The sequence below is a fragment of the Temnothorax longispinosus genome, chromosome 1 (assembly GCF_030848805.1).
Source record: "Temnothorax longispinosus isolate EJ_2023e chromosome 1, Tlon_JGU_v1, whole genome shotgun sequence".
Classification (NCBI taxonomy): Eukaryota; Metazoa; Arthropoda; class Insecta; order Hymenoptera; family Formicidae; genus Temnothorax; species Temnothorax longispinosus.
The window spans coordinates 3,221,570-3,234,815 of NC_092358.1; the positions used below are offsets into that span (position 1 = coordinate 3,221,570).

The 13,246-nt window shown below is 39.8% G+C and overlaps 1 protein-coding gene across 4 annotated transcripts in view; it reads left to right on the plus strand.

The window, feature by feature from the left end:
- Window positions 1-88: 88 nt before the first annotated feature.
- Window positions 89-13,246, plus strand: part of LOC139817564 (uncharacterized) — a 325,316-nt gene continuing 312,158 nt past the window's right edge. For 3 of the 4 annotated variants that reach the window (XR_011733273.1, XM_071785773.1, XM_071785784.1), the window contains exon 1: window positions 89-1,281. Coding sequence is in view for 3 of the 4 variants with exons in the window: in XM_071785773.1 (XP_071641874.1) it covers window positions 1,210-1,281 (72 nt within the window). In the remaining variant the exon portion in view is untranslated. The remainder of the gene's footprint in view (window positions 1,282-13,246) is intronic. The other variant, XM_071785766.1, reaches the window with a different exon arrangement.

A 13,246-nucleotide genomic window follows, 5' to 3' on the forward strand; every position in this document is an offset into this window, starting at 1 on the left:
AGAGGGAGCACGGAGCACCGGGGTCCCGTCCCGTGACGTACATACGGCGGACGACGCGACGGGCGACGGGAGTGGGAGTTAGAGTGGGAGTAGGGGGGGGATATCTCAACGGGTGCCGAGCACAAGGCAGTGCACGCGCAGCCGCCAGGACGCGCGCATCTCGTGTAGTTTTCTTACCGACTCGGGGAAGGTGAGGGAGAGGGAGAAGCCCGCGAAACCGAGATCAACACCGCATCGGCACTGCGCGTTCGAGTCTCGCGGTCGCTTCACGGCGGCGACATCGACAGCCGTTTTTTCAAATCACGAGTGCACGAATTTGAACGTCTTTCCTATATTGAGTCGAGAAGTTTGGCCATTCAAAGTGTCGCGTGATTCGCTTCGCCTGAATACGATACGGCCGATACGCGACACGCGTGAAGTTGCAGTGAACTGTGCGCTCGACGCCGCGCCGTCGTCGACGCGGAAGAAGGACGCCCGTCCATTGCTCCGGCGAGCGGGCGAGCCGCATCATCGTTCGGTGACGGACAGGACGTGAGATCAAGGTACGATGATTTTGGTGCTATCATTGAGAACTCGAGACGCTCTCGTGTCGTCGATCTCTCTCGATCCGCGGTTGTGTCGTCGCGTCGCTCGCGCGATTTTCGTGGCCCGTTGAGAAAAGTCGCCGGGAGTGTATCGCGATCTCCGCTCCGAATCGCGTCCCGTCGCAAATGTGGCGTAACGGATTCGATTTCGCGTCGGCGAATTAACGACACCGTGTCTCTTCAACCTTGTCTCTTTCTAATTGCAGAACGATCGAGCGACTGGCGTCGAGGATCAAAGTGCGTTTCGGGACGGGACATTTCAGAGTGCGAAACGTTCGCGAGCGTGAAAAGCCGCGCTCGTTCGCGTAGACTTTCGTTTCTTTCACGCGGATTCACGTCGAATTATTTCGGGGCGGTCGCGCGCGCCGAGCGAGCCGCGCGAAGTGAGTCGCGCGCGTGACGTGAGCCGCTCAACCGTTCGAGATTCGAATTCCCCGCCGCGTTCGACCGCCCGGCCCGGGGACCGCGCGCGCCTCGGCATCAGCCTCGCGGAATTCCGCGATCGCGAATCCGCGAGTGTGTGAATATCCAGTCGGCGTCAGTGCGGCCGAGTGACTTCCAGCGATGCATCCGCAAGGGATGATGAGGGTGTCGCGGAAGGAGGAGGACGATCCAACGATCGATCATGAAGCGTCGCGCCGTGGACATCGCTAAGGAGCTTCACCTCTGCTATACGACCTCCGATCCGCCAGTTCCGGTGAGTCAAAGACTTGTCTGTGTTACGTGACACTGCATAATAAAAAAATAACTGTCTATTGTCCTTTGTTAATTCCTGATTTAATTTTTGCTATAAAATTCTACGTACGCTCGAATGATTCGAGAGATTATGCAGACAAATGCATTCTCGTTTTATCCAATATGGAATGACAAAATGATTACCATGACTTTTATGAAGCAGGATACCTTTTTTACAAAATTCGATAAAACGTTACTTGTGTGACACGATTCGATTTTGGTTATGTCACTAGGCAATTTTTTCGTCTCGTAATTACGTTAACCGTCGATATTGGAATCGTCACGTGTATGATATCTGCTTTTTCCAATAATTCTTGGGGTATTCGATACAGCTGTATTGTACGTCACAATTATATACAGAATTGCTATAATTGCTATAATTGCAAGACCGTAATATTCGGATTTATGCGATGTATGTGTTTGTCGTGCAAATAGATATCGTGCAAATAAAATAGATATTTCTGGATATTAATAACGCAAATGGCAAATATATTCCGATTTTATATTATTAACAAACTACACTTTTATTAAATATTTATTATTGAATATTATTGAAAATACTTGTATTGAAAGAAGAAAGAATTTATGCGAATAAAAATTGAACGCATAAAAGCGTTTTTCTGCATGCTCGCACATATTTTTACATAGAAAAACTCCAAGTTATTTCTTACAAAAGAGTTATTTAAAATTTAAATTTGTGCTTTTCGGTATAGTTCGTAATATTAGATACCATTTAATTGATATTATAGCATAGCGATAATCATTTAGTATGACGACTTAAGACGTTATTGAGGTAAATCACAATAGAACCAGAATCGAGATAAATTATTATAAAAATTATTTCAATTTACGACTTAATCGCTGATGTCGCAAAAAAGAAAAAAAAAACGTAGCATTCGCGAACCGTAGAAAACGATGCAGCGCGTTCGGCTACTCGACGAAAAGATCGTTATAGTCGGGTGCTCGGGTGCAGCTTCCATGGAAGGTTGGTGAACGCGACACGATTCCGTTGAAGAAGACCACCTTTTCAAGTAGGCGTTTAAACGTCAACATCTTGGAGAGCCCAGTCACTCGCTACGAGTGCATCGGTGGAGTGCGGCAGCCGCTCCGTCCTCTCGTGACGTCTCGGTTTCCTCTCTTCTGCCCTCCCTGTGCCCTTCTCTGAAAGAGAAGTGGTAAGAATTAATGCGCGGTATAACGAGGAATTTATATCAACGGAATATTTCCAGCCGTTCTATTAATTGCGCCTCCATTTCCGCTCTGCCGATCGCGTTCCGTGATGTACGCGAAATATATATTCTAAAGTTGCTTATACCGCACCGGGTTGTATTCGTAGCGAGATAATTTGGAGCATGGAGCAACAATAGTACGCTCGAGGCAGGTAGCCGATTGCAATGTTTATTTAGAGAAAGACACTTTTTTTTTTGTAAATTATATCGGTGCAAAAATCGCGGAAACTACTCTGCCGTATGTAATTTCGTCGCGGTTTTCAGTCGAAGCAATATCGGTTATCGAAGTAATTTATTGCAAAATATATTTCATACCGGATGGCTTTTTATGGTGGTAAAAGTATTTTTAAATTTAGCAAAAAATTGTTATATTAATTTTGTAAAAATTTTATTGAGGGAAAGGTTGCGTTAAATATATTCGAAACAAAATGATTCATTGCAAAATATATTTAAAGCGGCATAATTTATCGGACGCGAAGTATGTTTGAGATATTACAACTTATCATACAATCTTTTGCTTAAAGCGATTTATTGTAAAAGTAATATCTTGATAACTTATTATACGATAAAGTACACTAGAATAAGATAGCTTAATGCGAAATTAATTCGAAACTATTTAATAAGAATATTCGCGATGTTTATGCTATCATATCCTGTTTCAAAATATATTCTATAACATTATATAATCAAGAGAGTTTAATACAAAATAAACGAACATAATTTACAACAAACAATACTGAGCGTAATATGATCCGTTATAGGATGCATTCAGCATCATATTGTACGTAATATTCCGCATAACGTTATACATCACAGATTATATTGAAGCAAGATAGCAATGCGGAGTATGTGTGAAACAATATCTAATCACGAATAACATTCGCGATAGACTGGATTAGTTCATTCCAAAGTATATTGCTCTCGGCGTGTAACACACAGCAAAATATATTCGTATATACCTATAGTATAGTATATATACCTATATAACTTAGTATACAATGCGCATGAGTTTATCGTGGGGAATATTCGGTGTAACATAACTTATTATTATCTATATATGTTGCGAGATGGCTTATTGAAGATTGCGCTCGAAACTAGTATCGATTGCGCGGAGCGTACTAACAATTAGTTACTTTATCGCGGAGTATACATTTGAACCAAACGTATCGCGACAGTAATCGATAGGACAAAGATAGGAGATGAACGCAGGTGACAGAGGTGATGGAAAAGGGGGCAAAGGATGAGCAAAATCACGGAGTAGAGGAAAGCCGGAGAAAATTGGAGAGGTCGCATCGTTGATGAGTGCGCTGAACCAGGCTCTTCAGATCTAGGGGAGGTCCTACTCTAATTTCAGCGAGACGCTTCTCCGCGCCTCTCTCCCCATTTTCGCGGTCTTCGTTTTAGAGAGGCTGTGTGTTGAAAGCGAGACTGTGTGTCACGCAAGTATGGGAGAGAGGCGCAAGAAAGAGCAGAGACGAATCACTTGTCCTCGAAGAAGTTCCATCCGTCGAGTGCGGTGAGAAGCTCTCCAAGATGAGGTGACGGGAAACAGAGGGCGGTCTTCTGTCCGCGACTTTCCACCTCGCTGAGAAATTTTCCAATTGAGCATCTAATCCTGAGAGAGAGAGAGAGAGAGAGAGAGAGAGAGAGAGAGAGAGAGAGAGCCGGATTAATGTTTAACCCCGTTAACAATGGACGCTTTTAAGAAACGTTGCCAGCGCCTAAAAAACTCGGCCGAGATGCGCTCTTAAAAAATGCAGTATGTTACTTAGGCCGCTCGCACTTAAGTAATATTTTCCACCGCAGGAGCAACTTTACAATGGTATATTTCGTAAAAAGCACGTTTTTTCTTGTGTGAGCAGTGAAATATAACGTATGTGTGTGAACTTTTACGGATATATGTATAATTTTTAAAACTCTGAAAAAAAGATATATATACATATATATATATATATATATATATATCTATCGTTTATTATAGCAAACTTTTTAAAGAGGATATGAGAGTGAGGAGAGAGAGAGAGAGAGAGAGAGAGAGAGAGAGAGAGAGAGAGAGAGAGAGAGAGAGAGAGAGAGAGCGAGAGAGATAGAGAAGAGAGAGCGAGAGAGAGAGAGCGAGAGAGAGAGAGAGAGAGAGAGAGAGAGAGAGAGAGAGAGAGAGAGCGAGAGAGAGAGAGAGAGAGAGAGAGAGAGAGAGAGAGAGAGAGGAGAGAGAGAGAGAGGTAAATTTAGAGGCAATTTTATTAGGTGTAAGAATCAACGCTATTACTTTATCATATCGACATATTTGCCATAATTAGCAGCGTAAAATTTTTGTGCCATAAATGAACAGGGCAACTGAAAGAGGGACGGAAATGCTCGTATAGAGGGTGGCGTAGCGTTTCATTTTGACCGAGGAGCATTCTCCATGGCTGACTCGTTCTAAACAGGCAATATTACCTATTGACTTTGGCTCGTAGGGCTGACCGATGGTTGACTAAGCCGTATACGAGTTTCAACGGAGTTTGTCTATGTGCGGTTTTACCTTATGTCAATTTTAATTCTAACAATAAGTTTGATTATCAAAATAAATTAACGTTGAAATATCAGAACATTGTGGCATAGATTCCTTTTTAAAGAAAAAACTAAAACTATACAGTGTTGCAAATTTGATAATTAAAATTGATCGAAAAACGTTGAAAAAGCTGAAGGAAAATTAGAAAAGGAAGAAAGTCGAAATAGTCTAATTACAGAATTAATTTTTCCTCTAATATTTCTTTTCATTTCTAAAATATTCCTCGAGGTTCTTCGTCTCAGATTATTTCTGTAGCTGTACATCTGAATTAAAGTCTTCTGGTTTTCAATGGATGATTACTTTGCCCCCGGAAATTTTTGTCGAAGTATGATCTCGGCGCATCATTCCGACAGCTGTCCAATTTGTCCCGCGTCTGGTGCATCTCCAGCATCTCGCGCGACCTATTCACAGCTTCGTATCGGGTTCATGGACGCTCGTAAAATTTCGGGCTCCGGCCGCGAGTACGTAGATTTCTTTGCGTTTTGCTCGTTCTATGATCTTATCTTTGCAGCTTACTCCTTTTGATCTCTTAATGCATCTTTGCGGAGAAACATTCTCGGACTGTGGTCTTTTATTTCTTTTCCTTTGCATTACATAAAATCTGATTTTTTTGATGATCTACGTGATTATAATGAGTTTTCGACTCTAAAATATTTATTTTACTCGACTGAATAAACGCGTCTTTATTACGATGATTATTTTTCAATTTCTATTATGTAAATTTGTTTTGTTTGATTATACGTTGCTCGGTAGATTTGTTATCATGACGGAAATGATATCATAACGTTTGTTGCCCTTGTATAGGAAATATATATATTTTCCTGAAATTGTAATAATAAAACCACAGCTGCCATATATGTAATACATGTTAAGAATAATATTATTGCTCGTGTCTCATATTGTTATTGTAATTTTTAATAATATCGCATTCCAATAATATAATGTTTGTCCGATTTTACACACAATTACATTTCATACAGTACACACTTGCCATTTACATAAATTCGTGATTGCGGATGCGTGAAAGGAATACAAAGAGTTGTCGTGGAAAATAAAAAATTTATACATTTTTTATTACTTTATATAAAAAAAATTACATTTTATATTTAAAACGCAATGGTGTTTTAAAACTTAAAGCCGCTTTTAATATTTGAATGTTCGACAATATGTTTGTTATATGTATTACATTTATAGAATTGCAAAATTTTGGATTTTTAGTAGTGGCAGCGCGATTTAACGGAAAATATATTAATCAATATTAAAAGCTAATTGAATGATTTACTTTTCATTAACGTAGTTTTAAATATGAAAAGAATATAATGGACTAAGTAACAGCTCCTTTTCTTTGTCATATGTGGTAACGGTTCTATATACGTATGAACGGTCCTATACATATATTCTCACATTTCCATAATGAAAAGTCAAATATCGATGGATCATCGGAGAGTACGCGGCATGTCGACAATACGCCATCCGTCATATTATCGGTTTACCGGTGTGTATATTTTTTTACACGTTCTAATTATATCCATCGCGCTCGACTCCTGCGTACGGTCAATCCGGATTTCGGTCGGCCGACGGGCGAAATAACTCGAATCATATTACACGTGCGTTAATATGCCGCGTAACGCACTGACCCATACCGAAACGAGCAACGAATAATAAACGAACGGATCGGTAATGGAACGCTTGGATGCGAGACGCAAGACGAGTCGATTTATTTTTTCCAATAAATGAGTTATTTGCCATTCGGCGTTTGGTTTCCAATTTTTCATCGCAAGATCTAGTCATATCCGGGAGATGCTCTGCTCTCTGCGGCCATCGAAGTGTGTCGACACGGAATCACGCCGATATGATTACTATCGTTATCGCGAGAGACAATTTCGTATAATAATTAATAGTAAGATTGTTAATACAAAACTTTTCTAAAAAAAAAAGAATGCAAAATCTAAAAAACTTGTTACTCAATAAAATCAACTTTTGAAAAATCAAGGCACAAGGCTAAAATTAATGTATAAAGTGACAATTAACAGGCGAAATTTTATTCCGTTATAGTATTAGTGTGTGTGTGTGTTTTTGTGTGTTTTATTTCGTGATATTAATATAAATTTTACTCATCAAAAGAATTAAATTAAAGTTTATCATTCCAATATTTATTTCTAACTATGATTTTTAAAAACATTAATGTTTTTTTAGTCATGTTTTTTTTACATAAAAATGTTACAATATGGATTATCATTGCGAAATTCTATGATTTTCCCAAATAAAACTTGAGAAAGTGCATTCGCTTCCAGTCCAGGAGCTCGATTTGGCCAGTTGATCTGCAGGAAATCGCTGTGAAGGCAATATACATATATTGGCCTCTCGCAAACTCGTGTCTCTTATATCTTCGATAATTATTCATTTTCCTGCGCGTAATTTGGTTTGATTTAATTGCAAACGATGGATCGTCCGTCGCGTTTGCAGGCAGAGGTTTGCCCGATTCTCCTCGCTGCTCTCTCTCTCTCTCTCTCTCTCTCTCTCTCTCTCTCTCTCTCTCTCTCTCTCTCTCTCTCGCTTTACCGACCCTTCATGGATTTCCCAGACTGGTTCAATATAAACTGCAATTTAATTGCCGAGCCGGCCAATAAACCATGCTTCCTCCGTAATTTCGCGGCCGAGGACTGCTCATTGCAAAATCAAGGACGCACGATCGAATTCGGCAACGATCGCAATTAAGACATTTTTCCGTCTTATTCCTGCTTTTTTATCTCTTTATTTTTATCGAAGACTGCGATCATGTTTTTAACCGATACATTCTTTTAATCCTCGATTCTTTTAATTCTCGATGCTCGTTATTAAAGTCGCCAATTGTAATTAAGCTTATTGTTCGTACAATAATTTAAATGTCAACAAATTTTGCATGGAACAATTATTTAAAAATTACATGTTTTTATAGCAGGTAATAGATTCATATTTCATTCCCATAATAAATTCATCGCCCTTTGTAATTATCCACAAATTAAGAGTTGTTGTTCACCGAAAATTATTTGTGTGCAATTTCGGCCGATTTTGTGCATCACGATACACACATTGCGTGCGCTCAGTCGGCGGCTAATTGGCAACGTGAAATTAACGTGGCTTGAATTAAATTGGCATTTTAAACGTTATTTCAACCGGTTGTTTGTACATTTTTTTCATAATTATTTAAGTCATGATATAAAGTAAGAGATATTCTTCGAAAGGATACCACCGCTGCGCCGCGATTTTCGGCGTTCCGTCATATATTATCCGGGCACTGGTAGCGTTTATCAGCAGAGGAGCGAACGAACGAGTACTACCCCGTTTATCCGGCGATGACGGTAATTACCGGGCTACGCGAGGCCACCTCGCGCCATTAAATTAATCTGCCGCCATCGATATCGCCCGGTCGTGGCAAAATCCGTGGCCTTATGGCGATAAATACGCAGTTACGTCGGCCGACCAGTCCTGCCGTATTTCACTCGCGGCTCGCGATTTGTCACCTTTTATGCGTCTTTTATGTCCCGACCTGTTTCTTAAACACTCGTTTCTATGCTCGTCTATCGCTTACCTATGTTACCGCGAATACGTGTTGCGTATATCCGCTATATTGTACGCCGCACGTTATCGTACACGCGTGTCTAGGAAGAACGACGACGCTTATAGCTACTAAGTAGGCCTAGGTAGTATCATGGGATATCGGGTGACGTTCGATCGAACATCGTTGAGAGGGATTCCAGAGGGTGGTATTGTGTCGCAGGAAGAGGTAGAAATTCAACTGGGATTGGAGCTATAGAGGGGAATTTCTCCGCTTGAAGTATAATACCGTCGATCTTGCATCACTCGATACTGCATTAACATTTGGTACATCTGGTACATTTATCAGGAAAATCTTTACTGCAGTTCGCTAATTAATCCTCTACGAATTAGCACAATTTACGAGTTATGCATGACGCATTTGCAAATTCAAAACATCGTGTATATTATAAAATTTTACATAGGTATTTGTTATACGATCTGGGTATTGCAATATCTTATATCTTTGTGTTATAGGAAGAGGCAGATTTTTAAAATTTATATTCTATATTGTTTACCGATATAAATATATTTTTATTTAAAAAAAATTTCCAATACACACATTATATACTTCGAATTAACGAAGCTTACAATATTTTAAAATAATTTTTGCTTTTTATTATTGTATCAATTTTTTCGAGTGAGAGAAGCATAATGAGAAAAAACAAAACTCACAAAACATTTAAATTGTAAAGAGTTAAAAGAGAAAATCTGTTTAACGACTGTTTAATCATTTACATTGAATATTGTTTCTGACTTAAAGATCAGAAAGAATCCTGCAATTTTTTCGTATTGAACGTTTTCACGTCAATAGCGTGATGAATGAATCGTCGAATGAATAAGAAAAGTTCCGTTGAAACTCTCTCTCTTTAATAAGTCCATGTTTAAACGGAGGTTTTGCGTCCATAGCTCAATCGGGACTCTGCCGTTGAGAAACGACCATATTGAAACCCTGAGATGCGTTCGCAATTCGCGTGCTTAACAAAAAGATTATGTGATCTTTTTTACTCTGTGCGATTTCAACGAGAATTACTCATATTATTAAACATCGTTTTCGCCTTAAAATGCACGAGAAAAATTCGTTAAAACACTGTAGATGGAAAGTAGGGAAATATGAATTTATGTATTTATGGAATACACATTTCACATAAAACGGTACTATATATTTCAAGTTTGGATATTTGATCAAAAGTATTCAAATATATCAGTATATGATTTTAAAATGAAACAATTGATCTTTTATGCAATATTTTCTTCTTTTAAAATAAATTGATATTATCTTTCGAAATCGATGAAGAGATACGCGCAGTCAGGTTCTTGAGATTTTAAAAATAGAATTTACAATAATATTAGTAATTTAATATTGCATATAAATTTTCTACGTATGAGCTAACTGTATAACAACCTTAAAAACATCGTGTTTTTAAATTTGTGAAGCAATATCATATAATTATTTTTTGATAAGTTTCCATTTATGATATTAAAACTATATAATATTAATATTCTTTTTAATTGCTTTTCCTCAATTTAACTGAGATGGACATGTTCCCGTTGACGGATTCTAAGCGAGATCAAATCCGCACCATCTGGTACTCGGAGAATGTCCGCCGCATTACTCTTGAAAGCTCACGACTCTCGGGAGACGCACCTCTCCTGTGGTGCGTGTGTATTCATCGCGTAATTAACATCTCGTAATTATAGGTGTGCAACAGGGAGAGAGAGACGAAGAGAGAGAGAGAGAGAGAGGGGGAAAGCGGGAGAAAGAGAGAAAAAGACAAGTCGGACGTTCTGTGCTCGCGCGAACTCGTTCTCGCTTTTCGATCGTGGGCATTACGAACTTTCACGAGACCGCACCGCGTGAATAAGGAACTCTGAAGTCTGAAGAGGGTGTTATGTGCATTATGAACCTCTTGACGATGGTCCGAGAGTCGGGGTTTACGAGCTGCTCATCGGTCGAGACCTGGCTCGTTCTTAGATCTTCTTTGAAGAGGTCAGCTCTCTTTCACTGTTTCTCTCTCATATTCTCTCTCTCTCTCGTTCTCAGTTTTCTTTTCTTTTGTTTCTCTCTACTTTTTGGACACTTCTCTATTCACACGCGCGCGTTTACGTTCGCCCAATTTAACGGCTGCTTACTTGATTAATCGTGTATTTTGCAAACGATGCGGCGCGGACGTCTTTAAGTCATCATCACGCCGAGAATTATCCACGTTCGTGGGAAAACCGATAGAAACGATTCTCCCTTCTATCCCTCTTTCTCTCTTATTCGGGACACCACTTCGGCATTGACGAATGGAGGTGGTTGACCTCCCAGTTCTTTAAGAGACGCGCCAACCTCTCTCCACCTCACGCCCGGCAATGAAGCTGTACGGCGATTCTTCACCACCGAAGATAGGTCGGCCCGCGAGCGCGCTCAGGTGTCAATGGGATTAATGTTGCTCGATTAATGGGACGGTTCTCTATAGGTGGTATGGAGGAGTCGGGCTCGGTTGATAGCGAAGTGTTAGCCGTAAATATAGTCTTTCCTGCTCTCGGGTAATTTTCACGAAGCTCGTTTAGCTTTATCAAAAGGTAATCGCAACTGAACGTCTTTATTCTGTCGTAAGCGAAAGAAACATTAGGATTTTCGATCCATCGCATTGATAGCTATTGGCCATCTTTCTAAATATATCATTGTCGATCAAGTCGAAGAATTGATTATGCTAGGATAATATTGCGATGAATTGATGGAACAGAACTACAACACGAATAGGAGGGAAGAGAAACAATAATAGTTCATCGCGCGCGTAGTACGTTAACGCGAATAATGCGGAAAGTTAGCTTCGACTGATCGACACCGATGTATACGGCCTTCTTCCCCTCACCTCCGGCTTTGCGGTTAGACGGACGAACGGAAGTTATGCGTTTGGATCGCTTCGCGTAACGCTCGGCAAACTACAACGAACTGTTGGGAGCGATGAGGGAATCATTAGTCAGGTCGATAGGTCCTTCGCTGAGTCATAAAGATAGTGCAACCTCCGCTATCTCATCGTCCATTTTCACAGTTGCTCGTTATCACCGCATCCACTGTCTAGACAACGACATATAAATAATTTTGCTACTTCAATATGATGGAAAAATTGTTATGTGATTTTATTAATTTTTCTTGATAGTACAAGGACTAAAGTAAACCTGAATATAAAATTGATTAATCAAACTTATAGCTAGGTTATTGTACATATCTTTGAAAGCGTGATTAAAAATGGTATATTTCAGCTAAATTTGCGCGTAATTAATGATAAAATTAAACGATAAATTTCTTTTTTCCATTTAAATGCGAATACGTAATTTTTAACGAACAGAAAATGTTCTGGAGTCGCAGTCGGTGTTTCGCTCATTGAAAGTTTGAATCACTCGCCATTCATCAAACTTGTACAAAGCTTAATGAAGCGAAGCACAATGGCATAGCGGGAACTATGTTATTAACACTTGTTGGATTACTCTTTTTATTTCCATTTTTCCAATATTCAGAGCTTTTATGCAGTCTGGCTTGAATTCGATTATCGCGATGTATGAATCTAAGCAAAAATGTATGTTGCCTCATTTATCTGCACTTTTGTTATCGCGACATTGTTGATTAAAGCGATCCTTTTAATTGCGCTTTTATACCGCATTATAATATATCGATCATTGGCTCGAGATAAATAAAATATCAGCGGCGCAATCGCGCGAAATCCCAAATTATTAAAGCCTGCTATCAAAATCTCTGCGCTCAATGCAAATCGCGCACGAATCTCCCGAGAATTAATTCATTAATCTCTAGTATTAATTTGCGAATTCTACGTTTGCGTTGACGTCGTTTCATCTTTTGCTGCCCGGCTACATTCCTCTTCCGGACTCTGACTGTGTTCGCTCTACCTTTTTCCCCGGTTCATTAATTACGACGAATTCCTGTCGCTTAACAAAACACTTTTTACTTTTGTCGGGCTCCGGGTACGCACCGAATAGGCACGAGTTACCATTCGGTTGTGAAATTGGTCACGTGGCTGGAAATGTTTTGTGTGCATGTAGCCAAGAGAGGGAGGGAGAAAGAGAGAGAAAGGAAGAAAAAGGAGTAGCCGGCCCTGGCAGGGGGATGCGCCACTTCGATCGAACTCGATTTGTTACGTAAGCGAGTATGTCTGGTGTTCCGCGAGAAAATCGCGTTTATCACACCGTGAAAACCCTTGTCACGTGCAGGCGCGGAAGACGTATCTAATTGTAAGTTCCTTAATGTAACGTTCCTGTTGCAATCCGCGCACTATCCGCACGTATTTCAATTTCGTTTATGATCCCATTGTGCCCGAACTCAATAAATGCAATGCTGCTCATTGCAAGCATTCCCAGGACGATATAGTTCGATATATCATCTGACATGATCAAAGTTGCAAAGTTGAACAAAAATTTCTGCTAAGTTGATATCCCATTTTCAGAATTGCAACATAGTTAACAGAGTTCCGATTCTTTTTTCAAAGAGAACTTACTTCTTGATATATTTCAAAAAGAATTTAACGATTAAATGTAAATAATACGAATTATGAAGGATGCTAATG